This window comes from Brachionichthys hirsutus, chromosome 21 (genome assembly GCF_040956055.1).
Source record: "Brachionichthys hirsutus isolate HB-005 chromosome 21, CSIRO-AGI_Bhir_v1, whole genome shotgun sequence".
NCBI classification, from domain to species: domain Eukaryota; kingdom Metazoa; phylum Chordata; class Actinopteri; order Lophiiformes; family Brachionichthyidae; genus Brachionichthys; species Brachionichthys hirsutus.
In genome coordinates this window covers 1486947-1503440 of record NC_090917.1, presented here as the reverse complement: position 1 = coordinate 1503440, position 16494 = coordinate 1486947, and the positions used below count along the sequence as shown (strand labels likewise).

At 50.8% G+C, this 16494-nt stretch overlaps 4 protein-coding genes across 4 annotated transcripts in view; all 4 read left to right on the top strand.

Moving 5' to 3' along the window:
* The window catches only part of LOC137910387 (guanine nucleotide-binding protein subunit alpha-13-like), a 3186-nt gene extending 1640 nt beyond the window's left edge, over positions 1 to 1546 (top strand). Inside the window, exon 3 of the mRNA XM_068754823.1 lies at positions 1421 to 1546. Within this exon, the coding sequence (XP_068610924.1) occupies positions 1421 to 1546 (126 nt within the window). The remainder of the gene's footprint in view (positions 1 to 1420) is intronic.
* A 1205-nt stretch (positions 1547 to 2751) lies between these two features.
* tbcc (tubulin folding cofactor C) lies at positions 2752 to 4101 on the top strand. Its single transcript, XM_068754661.1, has one exon. It carries the CDS (start codon positions 2766 to 2768, stop codon positions 3846 to 3848), a length of 1083 nt encoding a protein of 360 aa, XP_068610762.1. The 5' UTR covers positions 2752 to 2765; the 3' UTR covers positions 3849 to 4101.
* A 634-nt stretch (positions 4102 to 4735) lies between these two features.
* prph2a (peripherin 2a (retinal degeneration, slow)) lies at positions 4736 to 7102 on the top strand. The gene is made up of 3 exons (XM_068754553.1): positions 4736 to 5316; positions 6089 to 6335; positions 6896 to 7102. The coding sequence occupies exons 1-3, from the start codon at positions 4736 to 4738 to the stop codon at positions 7100 to 7102; spliced, it is 1035 nt and encodes a 344-aa protein (XP_068610654.1).
* Positions 7103 to 12031: 4929 nt separating this feature from the next.
* On the top strand, positions 12032 to 16240 carry qki2 (QKI, KH domain containing, RNA binding 2). The gene is made up of 4 exons (XM_068754822.1): positions 12032 to 12173; positions 13592 to 13740; positions 15083 to 15199; positions 16037 to 16240. The coding sequence occupies exons 1-4, from the start codon at positions 12032 to 12034 to the stop codon at positions 16238 to 16240; spliced, it is 612 nt and encodes a 203-aa protein (XP_068610923.1).
* Positions 16241 to 16494: the final 254 nt, after the last annotated feature.

Below are 16494 nucleotides of genomic sequence, written 5' to 3'. Positions count from 1 at the left end.
ACCGGTGGTGTAAAATCATTTTATTTTTCTCATGTTACTTTGCACCAATTGAGGTATTGAATATTGGTTTTATTTTTATTTGTATTGTTAAATGTCGATGATTTATGTATTAAGGACTTTCAACGGAAACAAGACCGCAAGGGCTTTTTTGAAATGCTCCTCTTAGACAGGATGTTTGACTTTATTTGTACTGTAATACATGCTACCGTGTGACTGTACTTGTACTCTAACATTCTATCTAATAAATATATTCATCATTCATCAGCCGTCTTGGCCCACAAGAAACATAATAATATATATTTATTTCAGGTTTGTCCATTTTAATGGAATCGGTGTGTGAAACATTTAGGTCATCACAGCAATCTCCTCTGCTTTGAGCCTTTAGCTCGTTAGCTTCGTGGAGTACTGAAGGACACGCCCCCCCCCCCCCCCACACTGCAATGCAACAAAATGGCCGCGGCCGCGACGCGAGGCCGTCTTCACGGCCAGTCGCCATCTTTGGTTCAGGGACAACAAAGGACGGTGGTTACAGGGCATGATTGTGTGCTTCAATTGTTAGCATTATGACATAAGAATGAAGAGAAACCAAAGTAAAAAATAAAAGCAATGTCCCAGAATCCGGAGTGATTTTGTGACGCGAAAACAGACTCCATTTTCTCCTCTAAGTCTCTTGTTGTCCGACGACGGAAGAAAATGGCGATTTGACGCGAAAAGGAAACGAAAGACTGTTAACACTTATTTTCACTCTGTTTGTTTGGAAATGCATAAATGAAATATCTCCCCATAAGAAAATAAAACTATATCCAGAGAAGTGGAGTTGGTAGCTCTAAAACTAGCGCTAGCTAACGTTGCATAAAACTGCAAGCCGTCAAAAACTCGCATTTAATTTCCTTGGAAAAACAAATAGCACTGAATTAACAAATTCGTCGCCGCTTTTCTCATTGTGGTCGAGATGAATCCATATTTGTCTCTACGTTTCAACATATTGTTCACTTTCGGAGCAATAATTCAGTCCCTGGCAAGTGTGCTTCGACGCCAAACAAGCTAGCCCCCCGTCGCAATCCCGCTCCCGCCGTCGCCATCGGCGTAGTAAGCGAGCTAACGTACAGCTCGGAAGTTTTATTTCCAAAAATAGACCGAATCGACGGAGCGATAATCGCATTGAAGCAGCACACAAAAAAAAAAACACGCCCGTCGTCCCCGCCTGTGGCTGATCGACGCTGACGCTCGTCTTTCTCTCTCTGCTGGGGAGGCTTTCATTTGTCCTCCATTTGGCTCGTCTTGCCAGCACGAAAACGTCACATTAGACTCGGACATGTCGAACCGGTGCGTTGCGCGCCGGGGACTCCCGGGCGAGCAGCCTCCCGAACAAGACGCTCCGCGGCATTTTGTCGGCAAAACGTCGGCCTGTTCGGGTTAGCTAGCCGGCGGAGTCGACGACGCCTGTTTCGGAAGCGTCCGCCAGCACTCGTCGAAAATGCTGCAGGACACGGCCGCGTCGAGCCGCGCATTTAAATCCCGATTGGCGAAACACAAAGACGACTAAAAGAGGCGAAGCCTTGACTCCTGTCTCACTCCTCTTGAAACCCAATATCTCCATTTGGCAACTTTTAATTTGCTCTCCCCCCTCCTTCTCCTCCTCCTCTTTCTCCCTCTCCCACTCATATATTTCTCTCACTGTCCCTGTTCTCTCTCGGATAGATTTTCCTCTCCGCTCAAACTCTCTTCCCTCCCTGAAGGAAGGGAGGAAGGAGGTTGTGTGTGTTTTTTCCTTGAAATTTTTATCACAAAATTATAATACACTCAAAGGGAAACTCACCGTCATGAAAAAGCAGTGCCTTGTCAACGGGGTTTCCTCGCCATCGCCGCACGGGTTTGTTGGGGTAGTGCACAGAACAAGACAACCCAAATCGCCCGTCCGCAGCGGCGGCAACCGACTGCTTGAATTATAATAGAATATACACAAACAACAACAAACCAATATCAAACACACATTTTTATATATATTTTTTGGTCAGTTATGATATCATCTTTCATTGACCCGTGAATTGCAGATAAAGGTTTTTTGTTTTTTTTTACATTTAATCTTTGTCGACGGTAGAGGGCGGACCTCTGTTGTGTCGGTGTCACACCTTGAAGTTGCCCAGTGGTAACCATGGTAACGAAATGCGTTTTCTAGCTTCAGACCACACCCACGTTTTAATTTTATTTTTGCACGATTAAATGTGAATGCTGTAGTTTGTGTAGTTTAATTTGTAAAAAAGAAAAAGAATTGAATACTCTAATTGTATTGCATTTGTTTAACCCTTAACCCTATGCCACCACAGATTATAAATGTAATATAAACAAACATAATATTGCAATAACTATTAACAATAATTATAAATATTTAAACAGGAAATAGTGCACACCAGGAAACAACGGAAATGTTGTGGAAACAGGCAAACATTTTTTATTTGAATTTATTTTATATTTTTATGACAAACTGAATAAAACAGAACTTTATCCTACATCAAACAAGGATAAAATAATTTAAATTCCGCTCTCCGCAAAATTCTGCCTATGCATAAAATTAAACATAAATTACAAAGGCATTACACGTTTTACTGTACAGAACAGTACTTTGTTTTTGCTATTACTGTACTGCAAACGCCCTCCGATGCGGCAGGTGGCGGTAGGCGGTGTTTATTACTTGCGACACACGTAATAAATACGAAGAAGAAAATGCGGCGACTCACTTCCGCATTTACTGACAATTGAACAACATGGATGCGGTGACCGGAGTTAAGCAGGATCCTGACGGTACCGGCGAAAGCAATGCCGACAAGGTAACGAAGCGACTTCAGAAACGGCACCGAACGAGGTTAGAGGACGTCGAGCGGAGGAAGGAGGCCAAAGAGAGTGAGTCGGTCGCGGAGGAAAAGAGCGGCTATTTCCTCAGCACCTTCAACGCCGAGCGGGCGTCCATCGAGGAGCTGGCGTCCAGCTGCGCCGGCGCTGACCGGGCCGCCGTGACGCGAACGCTGGAGGAGGCGACGGCCAAAATGCTTCAGCTCCAAAAGTTTCTGAGTGACAGCGTCGCGTTTCTGACCCAGTACGACCTGAGAACCGCGCAGGCTGACCTCCAGAAGCTCCAGAGGACCCTGGCAGAGACCAGAGAGGAGGGCCTGCCCAAGAAGAAGTTCGGCTTCCGGGCCCGCTCCAAAGCCACGGATCAGGCCTCTGCACCTGGGGGGTCCGGGTCCGCTACAAGCCCCGCTGCTGCTGCTGCTGCTGCTGCGGCGGCGGCTGCCCCTTCTGGGAACGCCAACCCGGGTGCGGCCGCGGCTCCCGAGCAGTGCGGCTTCTCCAACATGGACGGCGTGAGTCTGACGAAGACGGCCGAGGAGATCCGGAAGCGGGACGTGCTGCTCACCCACCTGACCGGCTGCCGGGTGCGTCTGTTCGGCTCCCCCAGCACGCTGCACCTGAAGCACATCGACGGCTGCGAGATCCTCTGCGGGCCCGTGAGCGGCTCCGTGTTCGTGGACCGCTGCAGAAACAGCACGCTGGCGTTCCCCTGCCAGCAGCTGCGGACCCACAACGCCACGGACACGCGGGTGTACCTGCACGTCACCAGCCGGGCCATCGTCGAGGACTGCCGCGGCGTGAGCGTCGCCCCCTTCTCCTGGTCGTACCCCACCCTGGAGGAGGACTTCCTCGCGTCCGGTCTGGACCGGGGGCGGAACAACTGGAGCGAGGTGGACGACTTCAACTGGCTCGCCGCCGGAACGCCTTCGCCGAACTGGACTGTCATTCCAGAGGCGGACAGGAAGACGGACTGGGACGCCTGCGTGGAGGGACAGTAGAAACAGCCAATCGTCTCGCAGGAAAAAAAGCGACGACGGTATTATTAAAGAAGGGTAAATGTTATTAAATATCTTATTTATTTCAGGCTGGAATGGATTTTTCAAACTTTCTAAAGGCCTGTTGTTGACTTATAATGGTCTGTGCCCTGGAACATGTATAATAAATAAAATGTGCAAAATCTGTAAAAGCCAAAAGTCAAAGAAGCTTTTTGATGAAAATTTTAATCAGGGTTCTGTTGGAAATGTATATTAATTAAAGTAACATGGTACGATGAATGTCAAATATATTGAGGCGTAGAGTAATTCGATTGGATAACTTCGATCGGGGGAAGCCACGCCCACGTGAACGCTCCAACCCGGTTCCGGTCCCCCGGGCGGCGGCTTCCGACCGGGCTCATCTCGTGTGGTGGGATTTCTCCAAATTGGATCAGGCCCGCTTACGAGGGCTTATCGTGACGTGCTGCACCTTCGAGCTTAATCGTCCGCACATCCACCGGGACGACAGAGAGTCGGGCGTTACCCTCGCCCGGGTGTCGAAGGAGAGAAAACGCCGGTGTAACGTTTTAGGGTGGGCGGAAAGGAAGTAAAGCTTTTCTGAAAGCTGCTGTCGAGATGGGATCGGCGATAGCTCGGGGGAAATAAATCTTCCTGTGCGTGTTGCTCCGGAGCCCGCCTGGGTTCTTCGCCTCTGCTCCGTCGCCGTGGGATGGATTACGGGCTAAGCTGACCGTCCCAAAGCAGACCCTGCGACACCAGAGAGGCCCGGGAAGCTCTGCGGCGTCCGTTTCACCTGAACTAAGGGACGATCGGGAAATACTGGACCTGCTGCGAACCCCGGATCGTCTGTCGACTCTCTCTCTCTCCCACGCACCCCCCCCGGTCGAACGATGGCTCTGATGCTGGTCAAGTTCGACCTGAAGAAGCGCGTGAAGCTGGCTCAGACGGTCTGGTTCATGTACTGGTTCGCCGTCATGGCCGGCGTCCTGGTCTTCGCCATGGGGCTGTTCTTTAAGGTGGAGCTGCGGAAGCGCTCCGAGCTCATGGACAACAACGAGAGCCACTTCCTGCCCAACCTGCTCATAGTCGCCGGGCTGATACTGTGCGGCGTCAACGCCTTGGGGGGCAAGATCTGCTACGATTCTCTGGATCCGAGCAAGTTCGTGAAGTGGAGACCCGTCTTGAAGAACTTCCTGGTTCTGTGCGTGGCGCTGAACGCGCTGCTGCTCGCCACGGCGCTGCTCTGCTTCGTGATGAGGATCCCGCTGCAGTTCACCCTGGCCGAGGGGCTGAGGAACGGCATGAAGTACTACAAGGACACGGACACGCCCGGGCGCTGCTACATGAAGAGGACGCTGGACCTGATGCAGATCGAGTTCCGCTGCTGCGGAAACGAGAACTACAGGGATTGGTTTGAGATCCAGTGGGTCAGCAACCGCTACCTGGACTTCGGCGCCAAGGAGGTCAAAGAGTGAGTGTCGTCGTGGTGACCTTCAAACGTTGGAGGCCTTCGGCGGGGCTGTGGCGCAAATAGACAGTTTTGCAGATAGAGTCGGGAGGCGGGGCTTCGGGGATTAGGTAAAAAAAAAAAAAAAGACGCAAGTTCAAAGGGAGGGATTAAAAGCGAGATATAACACCTTTTTAAAAAACATTTACATTAAAAGCGAGATATAACACCATATTTACATCCGCACAGGTTTGACTTGGCAAAGAGCAGCCGAGTCGTTTCGTTCGGAGTATTATGTCTGATAATTCGTGTTTAATCTGGAGGGATTACAGCAACCGTGTCGCTCGGGCATCAGTGTCCCGTCCAATCAGAAGAGGGCGTGGCCACAGCGCTGTCCAATCGAACGACTTTAAAATGATTGTTGGTATTGATTGAATACTCTCGTGGTGCCGTCAGGACGTAAGCGTTGGAACAGATCTCCATGACTATGAACACATTGTTAAATCGACTTTATTGATCTCTCTAACTGATCAGCTCCCCCCGTAGTTTGTCCTCTCTCAGCTCCTAACTGATCCAGGGTGATCAATCGCACCTGAGCGGAGGATTTGGGTCAAACCCTTTAAGTGAAAATGGATTCCACTCTTTGCGTTCTCGTGGGATGTTGCGACACGCCGTCATTTCGGCGGCGACTTAAAGCCGAGCAGGTTTAGGACCAGCGACGACTTTAGCCAACAAGAAAAACTACAGATGTAGTTCCCGATCTTGCAAACGTGACATTTGTCCTCGTCCCCTTCAGCCGCATCGGGAGCAACGTGGACGGCCAGTACCTGATGGACGGGGTCCCGTTCAGCTGCTGTAACCCGAGCTCCCCGAGACCCTGCATCCAGGCCCGGATGACCAATAACTCCGCCCACTACAGCTACGACCACTACACGGAGGAGCTCAACGTGTGGAAGCGCGGCTGCATCGAAGCCCTGCTGTCCTACTACGGGGGCATGATGAACACCATCGGCGCCCTGGTGGTGCTGGTCGCCGCCCTGGAGGTGAGGAGCAGCAGGAGGAGGCAACGGTTTAGGTCGACCCAGGAGGTGTAGGCCAGATTATAACCGGCCATCTTTGTTGTTTACATCCAATTTTAGAAAGTTATTATTAGAATTTCTAACCCCCGCTTTCCCTTTCACCCGATATCTAATTATTCCTGGGTCAACAGTTAGACCCAACTCTGTCCCACGAATACACCAGAAGAAGCCCCGCCCTTAAAGCGTGGACCCGATGCCCGGTTGATGCGTCTCCGCGCCCGACGGGAGGAGGCGGGGCCACAGAGCCACTTCCTGTCTCTTGAGCTGGAGACACATTAAATAGTCTTAAATGTCCTCTTAATCCTCTTCAATAAGATGCATTTTTTTTTGGCCTTTATATAGCGTGACAGCGCTAACCGCTACGCCAAAGTGCCGCGGCGATCTCCAGCACTTATAAACGATGACACAAACCGTTTCCACGTTTATTACCATTATTAATATTATTATTATTATTCATCCCATCCTGGTTGCTGCTTGGCCAGAAGACGCCGTTGTGATTTCTGACGCGTTTTCCCCGCCAACAGTTGGTGGTGACCATCGGCCTGCAGTACGTGAACAGCTCCCTGTCCACCCTGGCCAACCCGGATGACCCGGAGAGCGAGAGCGAGGGCTGGATCCTGGAGAAGAGCGTGAGGGAGACGTTCACGGACATCCTGGGCAAAATGAAGGCCGTGGGCAAAGGCGGCAAAGTGGAAGAAGGGGGCGAGGCGCCGGCCGCCACGGCGAGCTGAGCCAACCGCCTCGTCCAAAGAACAAATGACACCACCCCCCCCACCTCAGGAGAGGCAGGGAGGGAGGGGGGGGGGGGGGGGGCACAAGGTTTTTCTACCAGCTATTATCATGTAGATGATAAGCTCCTGAGATGAAATCATGAATGGGTATGAATAATGGCTGAATGTTGCAGCACGTGGTTGAAGGGTTGGGGGGGGGGGGCAAAGAGCAAGGCCAACTCAAAGCTGAGGATGAAACTGGCAGCTGGATCTTCCCTTCAGTATCTGTGTATTAAAACACGTCTGTATATTCTAACAAAGGGGGGGGGGGTTGTCTTTGTACATAGTGTAGAAATAATGGGAAATAATTTCACATTTTTTTGTAATTAATGTAATCAAGCTAAAACCTTTCTTGGATCCATGTAAAGTTTTTTTTGGGGGGGGGGGGGGGGTCTATGTGTCTGTGTAGAAGAAGAGATTAGGTTCGCGTGCACGAATAAAGGCTTTTAGAGATGGGATCTGGCGTCGTGTCGTCTCGACCTTGAGTCGCGCGCGCGCGCACACCTGAGATCAAGAAGCGAGGCGCGCCGTGCGCGGGTCCCGATTAAGGCAAGAGGATGAGAGCTATTAGGGCATTACGCGTCCCACGTGGACGGCTAAACGCGTGTCCGTCACACGCATTTAACTCGTAGATGAATAAACAGCGAGTAAAGAAAATCCGCTATAAATCACCTGAACGGAGATCAACTATGAGGAATGAGGAGCAGCAGATAGGAGATGAGGAGGAGTAGATAGGAGATGAGGAAGAGCAGATAGGAGATGAGGAGTCGACAGGGACCGTAAAGAGGCCAACGGCAAAGCGCGTAACTGTCACTGATCAGATAAGAAGCCTGATCGGCTTTAGATTAGCGCGAGCCCCTCAGCCAGGTGAGCAGGAAGCCACGTCACGAGTTCTTTCACGTTCCTCAGAAAGAAGTCACGAAGAACGCAGGAGGAATAAAGACTCTGGATTTACTCCAGGAATAAATAAAAAAAATGCTTTTTATTGGATTATATATGTTTTTGATGATGTATTAATAACTATTTATATAAATTGTGATATAACTACATTTGTCAAAAATAAATATACTATACATCAGGGGTCCCCAAACTACGGCCCGTGGGCCGGATCCGGCCCATTTCCACATTTGGCCTGGCCCCCTGAACAATACCAGAGACCCAAAATAAAATGTACTTATTTTCCTTTCCATACAACATGAGTCTCTGGTATTGTTGTATGGAAAGTTAATGTTCCAATGTTCTGTAATATCAACTTATTACATAGTAATTAGGTAATAAGTAATAACAGGGCAGGTTTCCTCACCTCCATGCACATAGATAGCATTGTCGAGGGGGGCAAAACGGCCCTGGTATCGAATCCCACTACGGGAATGAGATGGAGCAGGGGCAACAGGGTAGGTCCAGGGCACACCTGGGTGGAGTGGAGTGGACCAATGGTCCAGTTCACTCCGCCCAGGTAAGGCCCTGGGCCTACCCCGCCGCCCCTACTCGACCCCCACTCCCACAGTTGGATGCGAACCCAGTTCCTCCGGCTGTGAGTCGGTAACCCTACCGACCACGCCACCGTATAGGTGAGGAAGCTTGAGGTATTACTAAAGTTGTACCTGTCAAATAATAAGTTGAGCTGATATCTCAGACCACAGCGTGTTGTTGTGTTGTTCTGTGTTGCTATGTTGTGCTTTTTCCTTTTGTGTTATGTGGAGTGGGCGTGTCTCCGACCAGGTGACGTCGTACTGGGTTCAAAACCAGTGCCTCTGGTCTAAAGTCAACAATGCTACTGTCTATTTATCCTAACGCCCGACAGGATAACACCTAGGTGGTGTAGTGGGTAGTGCGCTCGACTCCCAGCCGGGAGATCCTGGGTTCAAAACCAAGGCGTGCAGCGCTCGGGTTTTTTACAAGAATTTGAGGTTTGTTGTTTGCTCCTCTGCAGCTGTATTGGATCAGCTGATTGATCCAGTCTTCTTTGCCTCTGCACTTCGTGATAATGCTGGAGAGAGACTGAGTTTGGGTGTGAGACGCTCGATTCATGTCACTGTGTGTAGTTGTGATGGTGAGATGAACCCTAAACTACAGCCCGCCTCCACATTCGGCCCCTAAATGTTTAGGCACCCCCCCTGCCATCATCACACTTTTCCTGTACAAACTGACCCCGGCCCTCCATCAGAGAAGGGAAAAGTGATGTGGCCCTCACAGGAAAAAGTTTGGGGACCCCTGCTATACATGGTAAATAGTAAAGATACTTTCTTATTCTTATTCTGAAGAAATCATGTCATTGGTTTAAAAAAAAAGAAGAAAAAAACATATTTAACCAGGAAAAAAGATGTCTAAAATATTAGAATAATATAACAAATTAAATGTACTTGGTTTTATAGTGTTTATAGTCCCTTTTGCATGACGCAGCAGCCTCTGTTGGAACTTCTTTTTGTTGCGTGTGAATAATAGATTTGTAGAGGAATTTAACGCTGTAATAATAAGAATGCTCAGTTCTTAATTACAGTATATGCAACAGGGCTGTACGCTGCCGACCCCTGTCGGTGACAGAAGGTATTAATGTTATGTTAATATCAAACTAAACTGATCGATAGTTTCCCAGCTGATACCGTCCCTCTGTTTTTGTTAATTATCACCACAGCTTCTTTCTTTCTTTTTTGTTTTTTTTTGTTTTCTGCGTCACATTCAGATTCCCGGGCCCGTCTGCAGAGCTTTGGGTTATCTCTCTCTCTCTCTCTCTCTCTCTCTCTCTCTCTCTCTCTCTGAAACGTTCTACTTGCATCGAAGTTCCACAAGAGGGTGTCTTCTCATTAAATGTTAGGAAAGAATACAAAAGTTAGTTTGACTGTAAAAAAAATATATATATTAAATGACAGCATAAAATATTAAAATATCTGATAGGAAACGTTTATTCTGATTATCACGACTCAATTATTTATTATTACAAGTTGTTTTTTATTCTTTGACAAGGCAGAATGTATAGAAATAACTAGAGCTGCTAACCAGCTAATCGTTTTCATTATCAATCTACAATTATTAATCGCTGATAAACTGGCACATTTTTAACGATTCGCTTTTGTCCTTCAACTAAAGAGTTAAAACAGAGAAATACAACAAATCCTCTTGTCTGAAGCAAATAAAGCCAAAAGCATGCCTTATTTTCCTCCTTGCGAAATTATTTAAGTCATTGATCGATGATTAGAAAATGATCACGATATTATATTTATAATGCACAAAGTGTTATTATTCATGCATTATAGAGCAGCAGCGATGAAAGAACAGTGTTATGAGTCTGATGTCATAACAGTGACGTGAATTCTAATATTAACCGAGGGTCCCGTTGACCTTTATGCTTCAGCCAAAGGTCAGGGACAGGGGACGGACGTATCGCGTCTCCTCCGCACGTCCCCGTGGGCTGAATGAATATGGCAGACAGAGACGGAGGCAGAGAGAGAGAGGCCCGTGACTGGTAGATGTGTGTCCTGCTCAGAGGGGCATTGTTGCAGCCATGAGAGGACAATGTCGTGCCCCCGCCCCGAATACTCGCCATACCAGATGACCAGCCATTACCAACACTGCTGCCCTGACACACACACACTCACACACACACACACACACACACACACGCACACCAACACTCAGCGTACAACAAGTAGACGAAGGAGAGGAACCAGGTGGGAGGCCCGACAAAAGGGTTGAATCAAGGCCACACATCGTGTCGCCTGCGTGTGTGCGTGTGTGTGTGTGTGTGTGTGCGTGTGCGTGTGTGTGTGATTTACAACACGTTAAGTTTAGATCCTCGCACCTATCTGTTCCTTCAGCAATAACTGCAGCCCCTCAGAGAGAACCGACACACTCATCCATCAAGACAGAAGGGGGGGGGTAAACATGGGGGTTTTATGTTGTGTTATCTTTTATTTTTTTAACTGCAAAAAAAAGAAAAGAAAAGTGTTTTAAAAATTAAAACGCGTTGAAAGTGTTATTACCATGGTTATTACTGCAGTCGTTACAACGGAGACGCATATTTATTCAGTCAATATACACGGAAATTGTTGCTTTGGTGCTTCCTTCATCATTTTTTTTTTTTTTTTTTTAGAAATGATCTCCTTTCATTCCCAATGAAAATGAAGATTGTCACGTCACACACTTCAAAGCGGAACTTTTCTGATAACTTATCATCAATGGAACACGTGACACTCTAATCATGACGTCACTTAAACCGTGTAGCCTCGAATCGTCGCGCGGAATGAAAAAAAAAAACAAGTACAAGATCCTCTTTTAAAAGTCTAACTTTAGTGTTATTTAAATACGCATAGTTCTACTCCCGCACGCGCTGCGTGACGGACGGCGGCTGTTGCGGGACAGGTGCACGCGCATACCTCCGTGGGAGCTGTTATATTGTTATTCCGCAAGCGTAGGGTGTGCGCGTGAGGAGGGGGGGGGGGGTATCTGAGGGGACGAGCACGAGCCTCCTCCTCCTCTCCTGGCGGCGGCCACGCGCTGCGCGCTCGTGACAGCCCCCCCCCACCCCCCCTCGTCCGGCCGCTGCACTGTAATCATATGATAGCGGGTCCATCCACGCAGCGGAACAGACCGACGCACCGCGGACAGGAGCCTGGAAGCCTGCGCGGAGGGCACAGCGTGACGTCATCGTCCCGGAGCGTCCCGCAGCGTCCCGCAGCGCCGCGCCCCTCCCGTGAAGGAAACTTTGTTGAAACTCCGGACACCGGCGTGGGGGGGTCGCGCTCGGAGAGACGCGAACCGAGCAGCGGGTCGCGGCCGGTGGAAGCCCCCGGGCTCCTCGCATCGCCTGTCGGGGCGTGTCTTTTTTAACCCCCCCCCCCCCCCCCGAAGTTTTTCGACTAGCTCCGGGACTCGACTGCTGAAGCTGCAGCCATGGTCGGGGAGACGGAGGTGAAGGAGCGGCCCAAGTCCAACCCGGACTACCTGATGCAGCTGATGAACGACCGGAAGGTCATGAGTTCGCTGCCCAACTTCAGCGGCATCTTCACGCACCTGGAGCGGCTCCTGGATGAAGGTAACCCCCCCCAACAGGACACTTGTTGCGCCTCTGTGGAACGACTCCGTCTTTCCCGCCCGCGTTTAGTAACGATTATCGATCGGTTTATTGAACAGCTATCAGCTGTTGTGACGTCATCCAGCCGCTGCTCCATTCAGTTCTTAGTTTTTCTTCACAGCAGTTTGATGAAGGCGAAGGTGTGAAGATGAGGCGACCGTTCACATTTAGAATCAGCGGAGAGCGCCACGCACGCGCACACGCACGCGCACTGGGTGATGGGAACAAACAGACAGTTGTTAGTCTTTCCCAGTGACCTAATGCGCAGGCTTGTGTGAACGCTGCAGCCCGTCCCGTCCCGTCCCGTCTGTCCCATCCCGTCCCATCTGTCCCATCCCGTCTGTCCCGTCCCATCTGTCCCATCCCGTCTGTCCCGTCCCATCCGGTCCCGTCCCGTCTGTCCCATCCCGTCCCGTCCCGTCCCATCCGGTCCCGTCCCGTCTGTCCCGTCCCATCCCATCCCGTCCCGTCTGTCCCGTCCCGTCCCAGCAGCAGAGCGGCCCTGACCCCGACGTTCGCCTCCCTGCTGTTTCTTTGACTGTCGTTCACACTGAATGAGACGACGACAACAAAAGTTGAGACACAAACGTCGTGTCTTGTTGTTTTTTGGATCCAGCAGAGGTTCTGGTTCTGGACCCGACCCCGCAGGGTCTCCAATCCGGGACAGCTCAGGTCCAGTCGTATCGTGTGTGTGTGTGTGTGTGTATGTGTGGTTCAGACCTGGACACACAGCGACGGAGGCGCGTCTAAATATAAAGCAGTGACAGGTTGGGGTGTTGAGATAAGCCCCCCCCCCCCCCCCCCCATTTATCTTCATCTTCTCCTCTTCTCCTCTCACTTCTTCTTTCCGTCCACCAACTTGCTCCTTCTTCCAGCTGAAGTGAAACACAAAGTCTGCTTGCCTGAGCAGTTTTTAGCATGTGTGTGCATGTGCGTGTGTGTGTGCGTGTGCGTGCGCGTGTGTGTGTGTGCGTGCGCGTCACAGGTCAGCGTCGGTTATTACAGGATCATCATTGTCACTGCGGCTGTAATTACGCCGCCGCCTGTAGTTATTACGGTCGGACGCAGCGAGCGCCGCCTGTCAGGCTGCTGAGGTCAGATGATATTTGTGCATGATATTGCGTGCGTGTGCGTGTGCGTGTGTGTGTGTGCGTGCGCGCGGCGCAGCAGTCGGTTATTATTGTGCGAGCGTCTCATTACAGACGTGGCCGTTTGTCATTGAGACAACCCGAAAACAAACGAGACCTCCTCCGGCCCGACCCGACCCCGGGGGAGGTCGGGTCCCCCCGGGTTGACACTTTTCTGGGGTGTCGCCGGTTGAATTGACTCACCTTCACTCCCCCTCTCTGCTTGTCGTCTCCCCCCCCCCTCCCCCGCAGAAATCGGGAGGGTCCGCAAAGACATGTACAACGACACGGTGAACGGCGGCATGTTCAACGGGCGGGACCTGGAGGAGCTCCCCGAGGCCGTCGGCCCCGTGGCTCAGCTGCAGGAGAAGCTCTACGTGCCCGTCAAGGAGTACCCCGACGTGAGTGTGCACCCCACCCCCACCCCCCGGCCCGGTGGCCTTTGACCTTTGTAGATGGGTTTGGGTTTACTTTTAGCTGGTCACTTCATCTCAGAGGCTTTTAATCGCTTTCTGCTCCTGAAATAAAGTAGAAAAGCACCCAGAGAGCGCAGACCTCCCCAAGCAGCTTGTTCCCCTCCTAATCGGATTTACACCGTCCACATGGTGAATCCGGATCATCATGAAAAGGTTCTAAATTGTTCTTGGTATCTTTTATATATATATATATGTATTTTTTTGAAAAATCTCGATAATAGCAGCAATCTGAATCCGATCCGGATGAAATTCCGTGGTAGGCTCGAGGCCCCCTCCCTGCATGACTGTATCAAATTCCATAAACATTGCGCAATAATCCACCGAGATATTGAGGAACGAATTGAAGCGCCATTGGCTGCGATGTTAACAGAAGTTTCAAAAGTGATCCCGGATCTCTTCCGGAATCGTCACCTAAAAAACTTTATTTAATTTTAATGGTCCGTTCCCGGCGGCGTTCCCGACAGTTCCTGAAAATGTCATCGAGATCCGGCCGTAACTTTTTTTTATTATCTTGCAAAGGGATAAACGGATAGAAATGTTTTTTTTAGCACGTTAAAAGTCTCTGTGATCTGATCCCAGTTCAGATCGTACACATTTCTAAGAGCTTAAAAAGGTGGATGAAGACTTTTCCCCAAATGAAAGGGCGGACGGAGGACAGAGGCTCCGCCCCCTCTCGCACCGGGCAACAGTTAAGCACTTCAGTTGATCCTCGCCGGATGGCTCACATGATCTTCTCTGTGCATCAGCTCGCCAATCAGAGAGAGGACAATGACAGGCTGTCCTCGCTCACATGACACAGCACGCACGCACGCACACACACACACACACACACACAGGAGCGCTCTGCAGGAGATCAAGGTTAAATTTAGACAGCAGTTCCTCTATCTGGGATCCGCGCGGGGGCCGGAGCCGAATGTGTCGCAACCGTAAAACGCGATGTTTGGAAATGTAGAAAAATGTGGGACGAGAGCGACAGAAAGAAGCCACGCACACACGCACACACACACGTGCGCGCAGACACACACCGCCGCAGCTGTTCTGGCTAATCGGGCAGGCTCAGTGGCAGATAAGGTTAAGAGAGCGGCGCTCGCCCGGCCACGCCGCCGGACGCCAGCACCAACAGAACGAGCTATTTTTGTCTCTTAGTAACGCAAACACATCACAGGCACACCGGCATCAAACACGCACGTTGTTCAACGAGCCAGTGTGTGTGTGTGTGTGTGTGTGTGTGTGCGTGTGTGTGCGTGTGTGCGTGTGTGTGCTGCAGTTTAACTTCGTGGGGAGGATCCTGGGCCCGCGTGGACTGACCGCCAAACAGCTGGAGGCCGAGACCGGCTGCAAGATCATGGTCCGAGGAAAGGGTTCCATGCGAGACAAGAAGAAGGTACGCAGTCTCTCTCTCTCTCTCTCTCTCTCTCTCTCTCCCTCTCTCTCTCTCTCTGCTGGCGTCCCGTCCATCTGTTCTTCCTCTCCCCTGGTGAGTTCCGTTGGATGGACTCGGCTCCAGCTTTCCAAACGGCAGGTGGAGCAAGTCCAGCATTCCAACCCACCCACCCAAGCTCTCTCTCTCTCTCTCTGTCTCTCTCTCTCTCTCCAGAACATTCCCTACCCCGCACGCCCCTCAGAGAGAGAGAGACACACACAGAGAGACAGAGAGGAAGGAAAACAGAGACACAGTGGGAGGCAGGGAGACATGTTGACTTTTGATGTTTTCAAAAATGAGACGTGTCTCTTGACCAAACATCCAGAGGCCAGAGTTCTGGCTCGGGACAGAGAACCCGTTGTCTCGGAACCCACTTTGGACTTTCATTATTTGTTAGTCTCAGTCCCCCCCCCCCCATTATCACTGTAGAACCTTCTCCTTAAAGGTTCACGGCCCTTTAAGGTGCGCTGTGGGTCTTCCGGGTCGGCAGTGGCGTTCCCCTCACCTCTTCTCACCGGGCGAGACACGCCTGTAGGCCCTCGCATTCCTCCACCACACACACACGCACACACACACACGCACACGCACACACACACACGGGACACTTCTGGGAAGGTTCGCTGTTGTTCCGACTGGATTGGGTTCAGTAAAACGCAACAGCGAGCAACAAAAGTCCGATAGCGTTCCCAGGGCCGCGCGGCGCGACCTTGAGCCAACGGTTCCCGCGCTCGCCATCAATGGGCCCGGTTCGTGCGCCGCATCTAAACAGGTTCTTCCGACATGCTTGTGGGTCTTCAGGAGGAGATGAACCGGGGGAAGCCCAACTGGGAGCACCTCAGCGAGGACCTCCACGTCCTGATCACGGTGGAGGACACGCAGAACCGCGCCAAGATCAAGCTCCAGCGCGCCATCACCGAGGTCAAGAAGCTGCTGGTGCCCGCCGTGAGTAGCGTTCCAGACCGGACCGGACCGGACCGGGTCGGTGGGAAGACAGAGGGGTGACAGGATGAGAGTTCAGCGTGTTGGTATGCGTTTAGGTGGGGGGGGGGGTCCGTCCAGAAAGTGTGTGTGTGTGTGAGAGAGAGTACCAGTAAGGGGTTAGGGTAATTAGGGAACACGCATAAAGGGGTTTCCATGGTAACCCCGGGTTGTTTGAAAGGCTGCGGGAATGAATGGAGAGTCTGTTCACTTGTTCTCCCCACTCCTTCACTCCGTCACTCCTTCACTCCTTCACTCAATCACTCCTTCACTCCTTC

Excerpts from the sequence above, each read along its gene's own strand:
- prph2a (XM_068754553.1), top strand. The coding sequence starts at position 4,736 with ATGGCTCTGATGCTGGTCAAGTTCGACCTGAAGAAGCGCGTGAAGCTG. Across the intron at positions 5,317-6,088 it reads GGCGCCAAGGAGGTCAAAGA|CCGCATCGGGAGCAACGTGG; the intron begins GTGAGTGTCGTC and ends CGTCCCCTTCAG. Across the intron at positions 6,336-6,895 it reads TGCTGGTCGCCGCCCTGGAG|TTGGTGGTGACCATCGGCCT; the intron begins GTGAGGAGCAGC and ends CCCCGCCAACAG.
- tbcc (XM_068754661.1), top strand. The coding sequence starts at position 2,766 with ATGGATGCGGTGACCGGAGTTAAGCAGGATCCTGACGGTACCGGCGAA.
- qki2 (XM_068754822.1), top strand. The coding sequence starts at position 12,032 with ATGGTCGGGGAGACGGAGGTGAAGGAGCGGCCCAAGTCCAACCCGGAC. Across the intron at positions 13,741-15,082 it reads CCGTCAAGGAGTACCCCGAC|TTTAACTTCGTGGGGAGGAT; the intron begins GTGAGTGTGCAC and ends TGTGTGCTGCAG. Across the intron at positions 15,200-16,036 it reads CCATGCGAGACAAGAAGAAG|GAGGAGATGAACCGGGGGAA; the intron begins GTACGCAGTCTC and ends GTGGGTCTTCAG.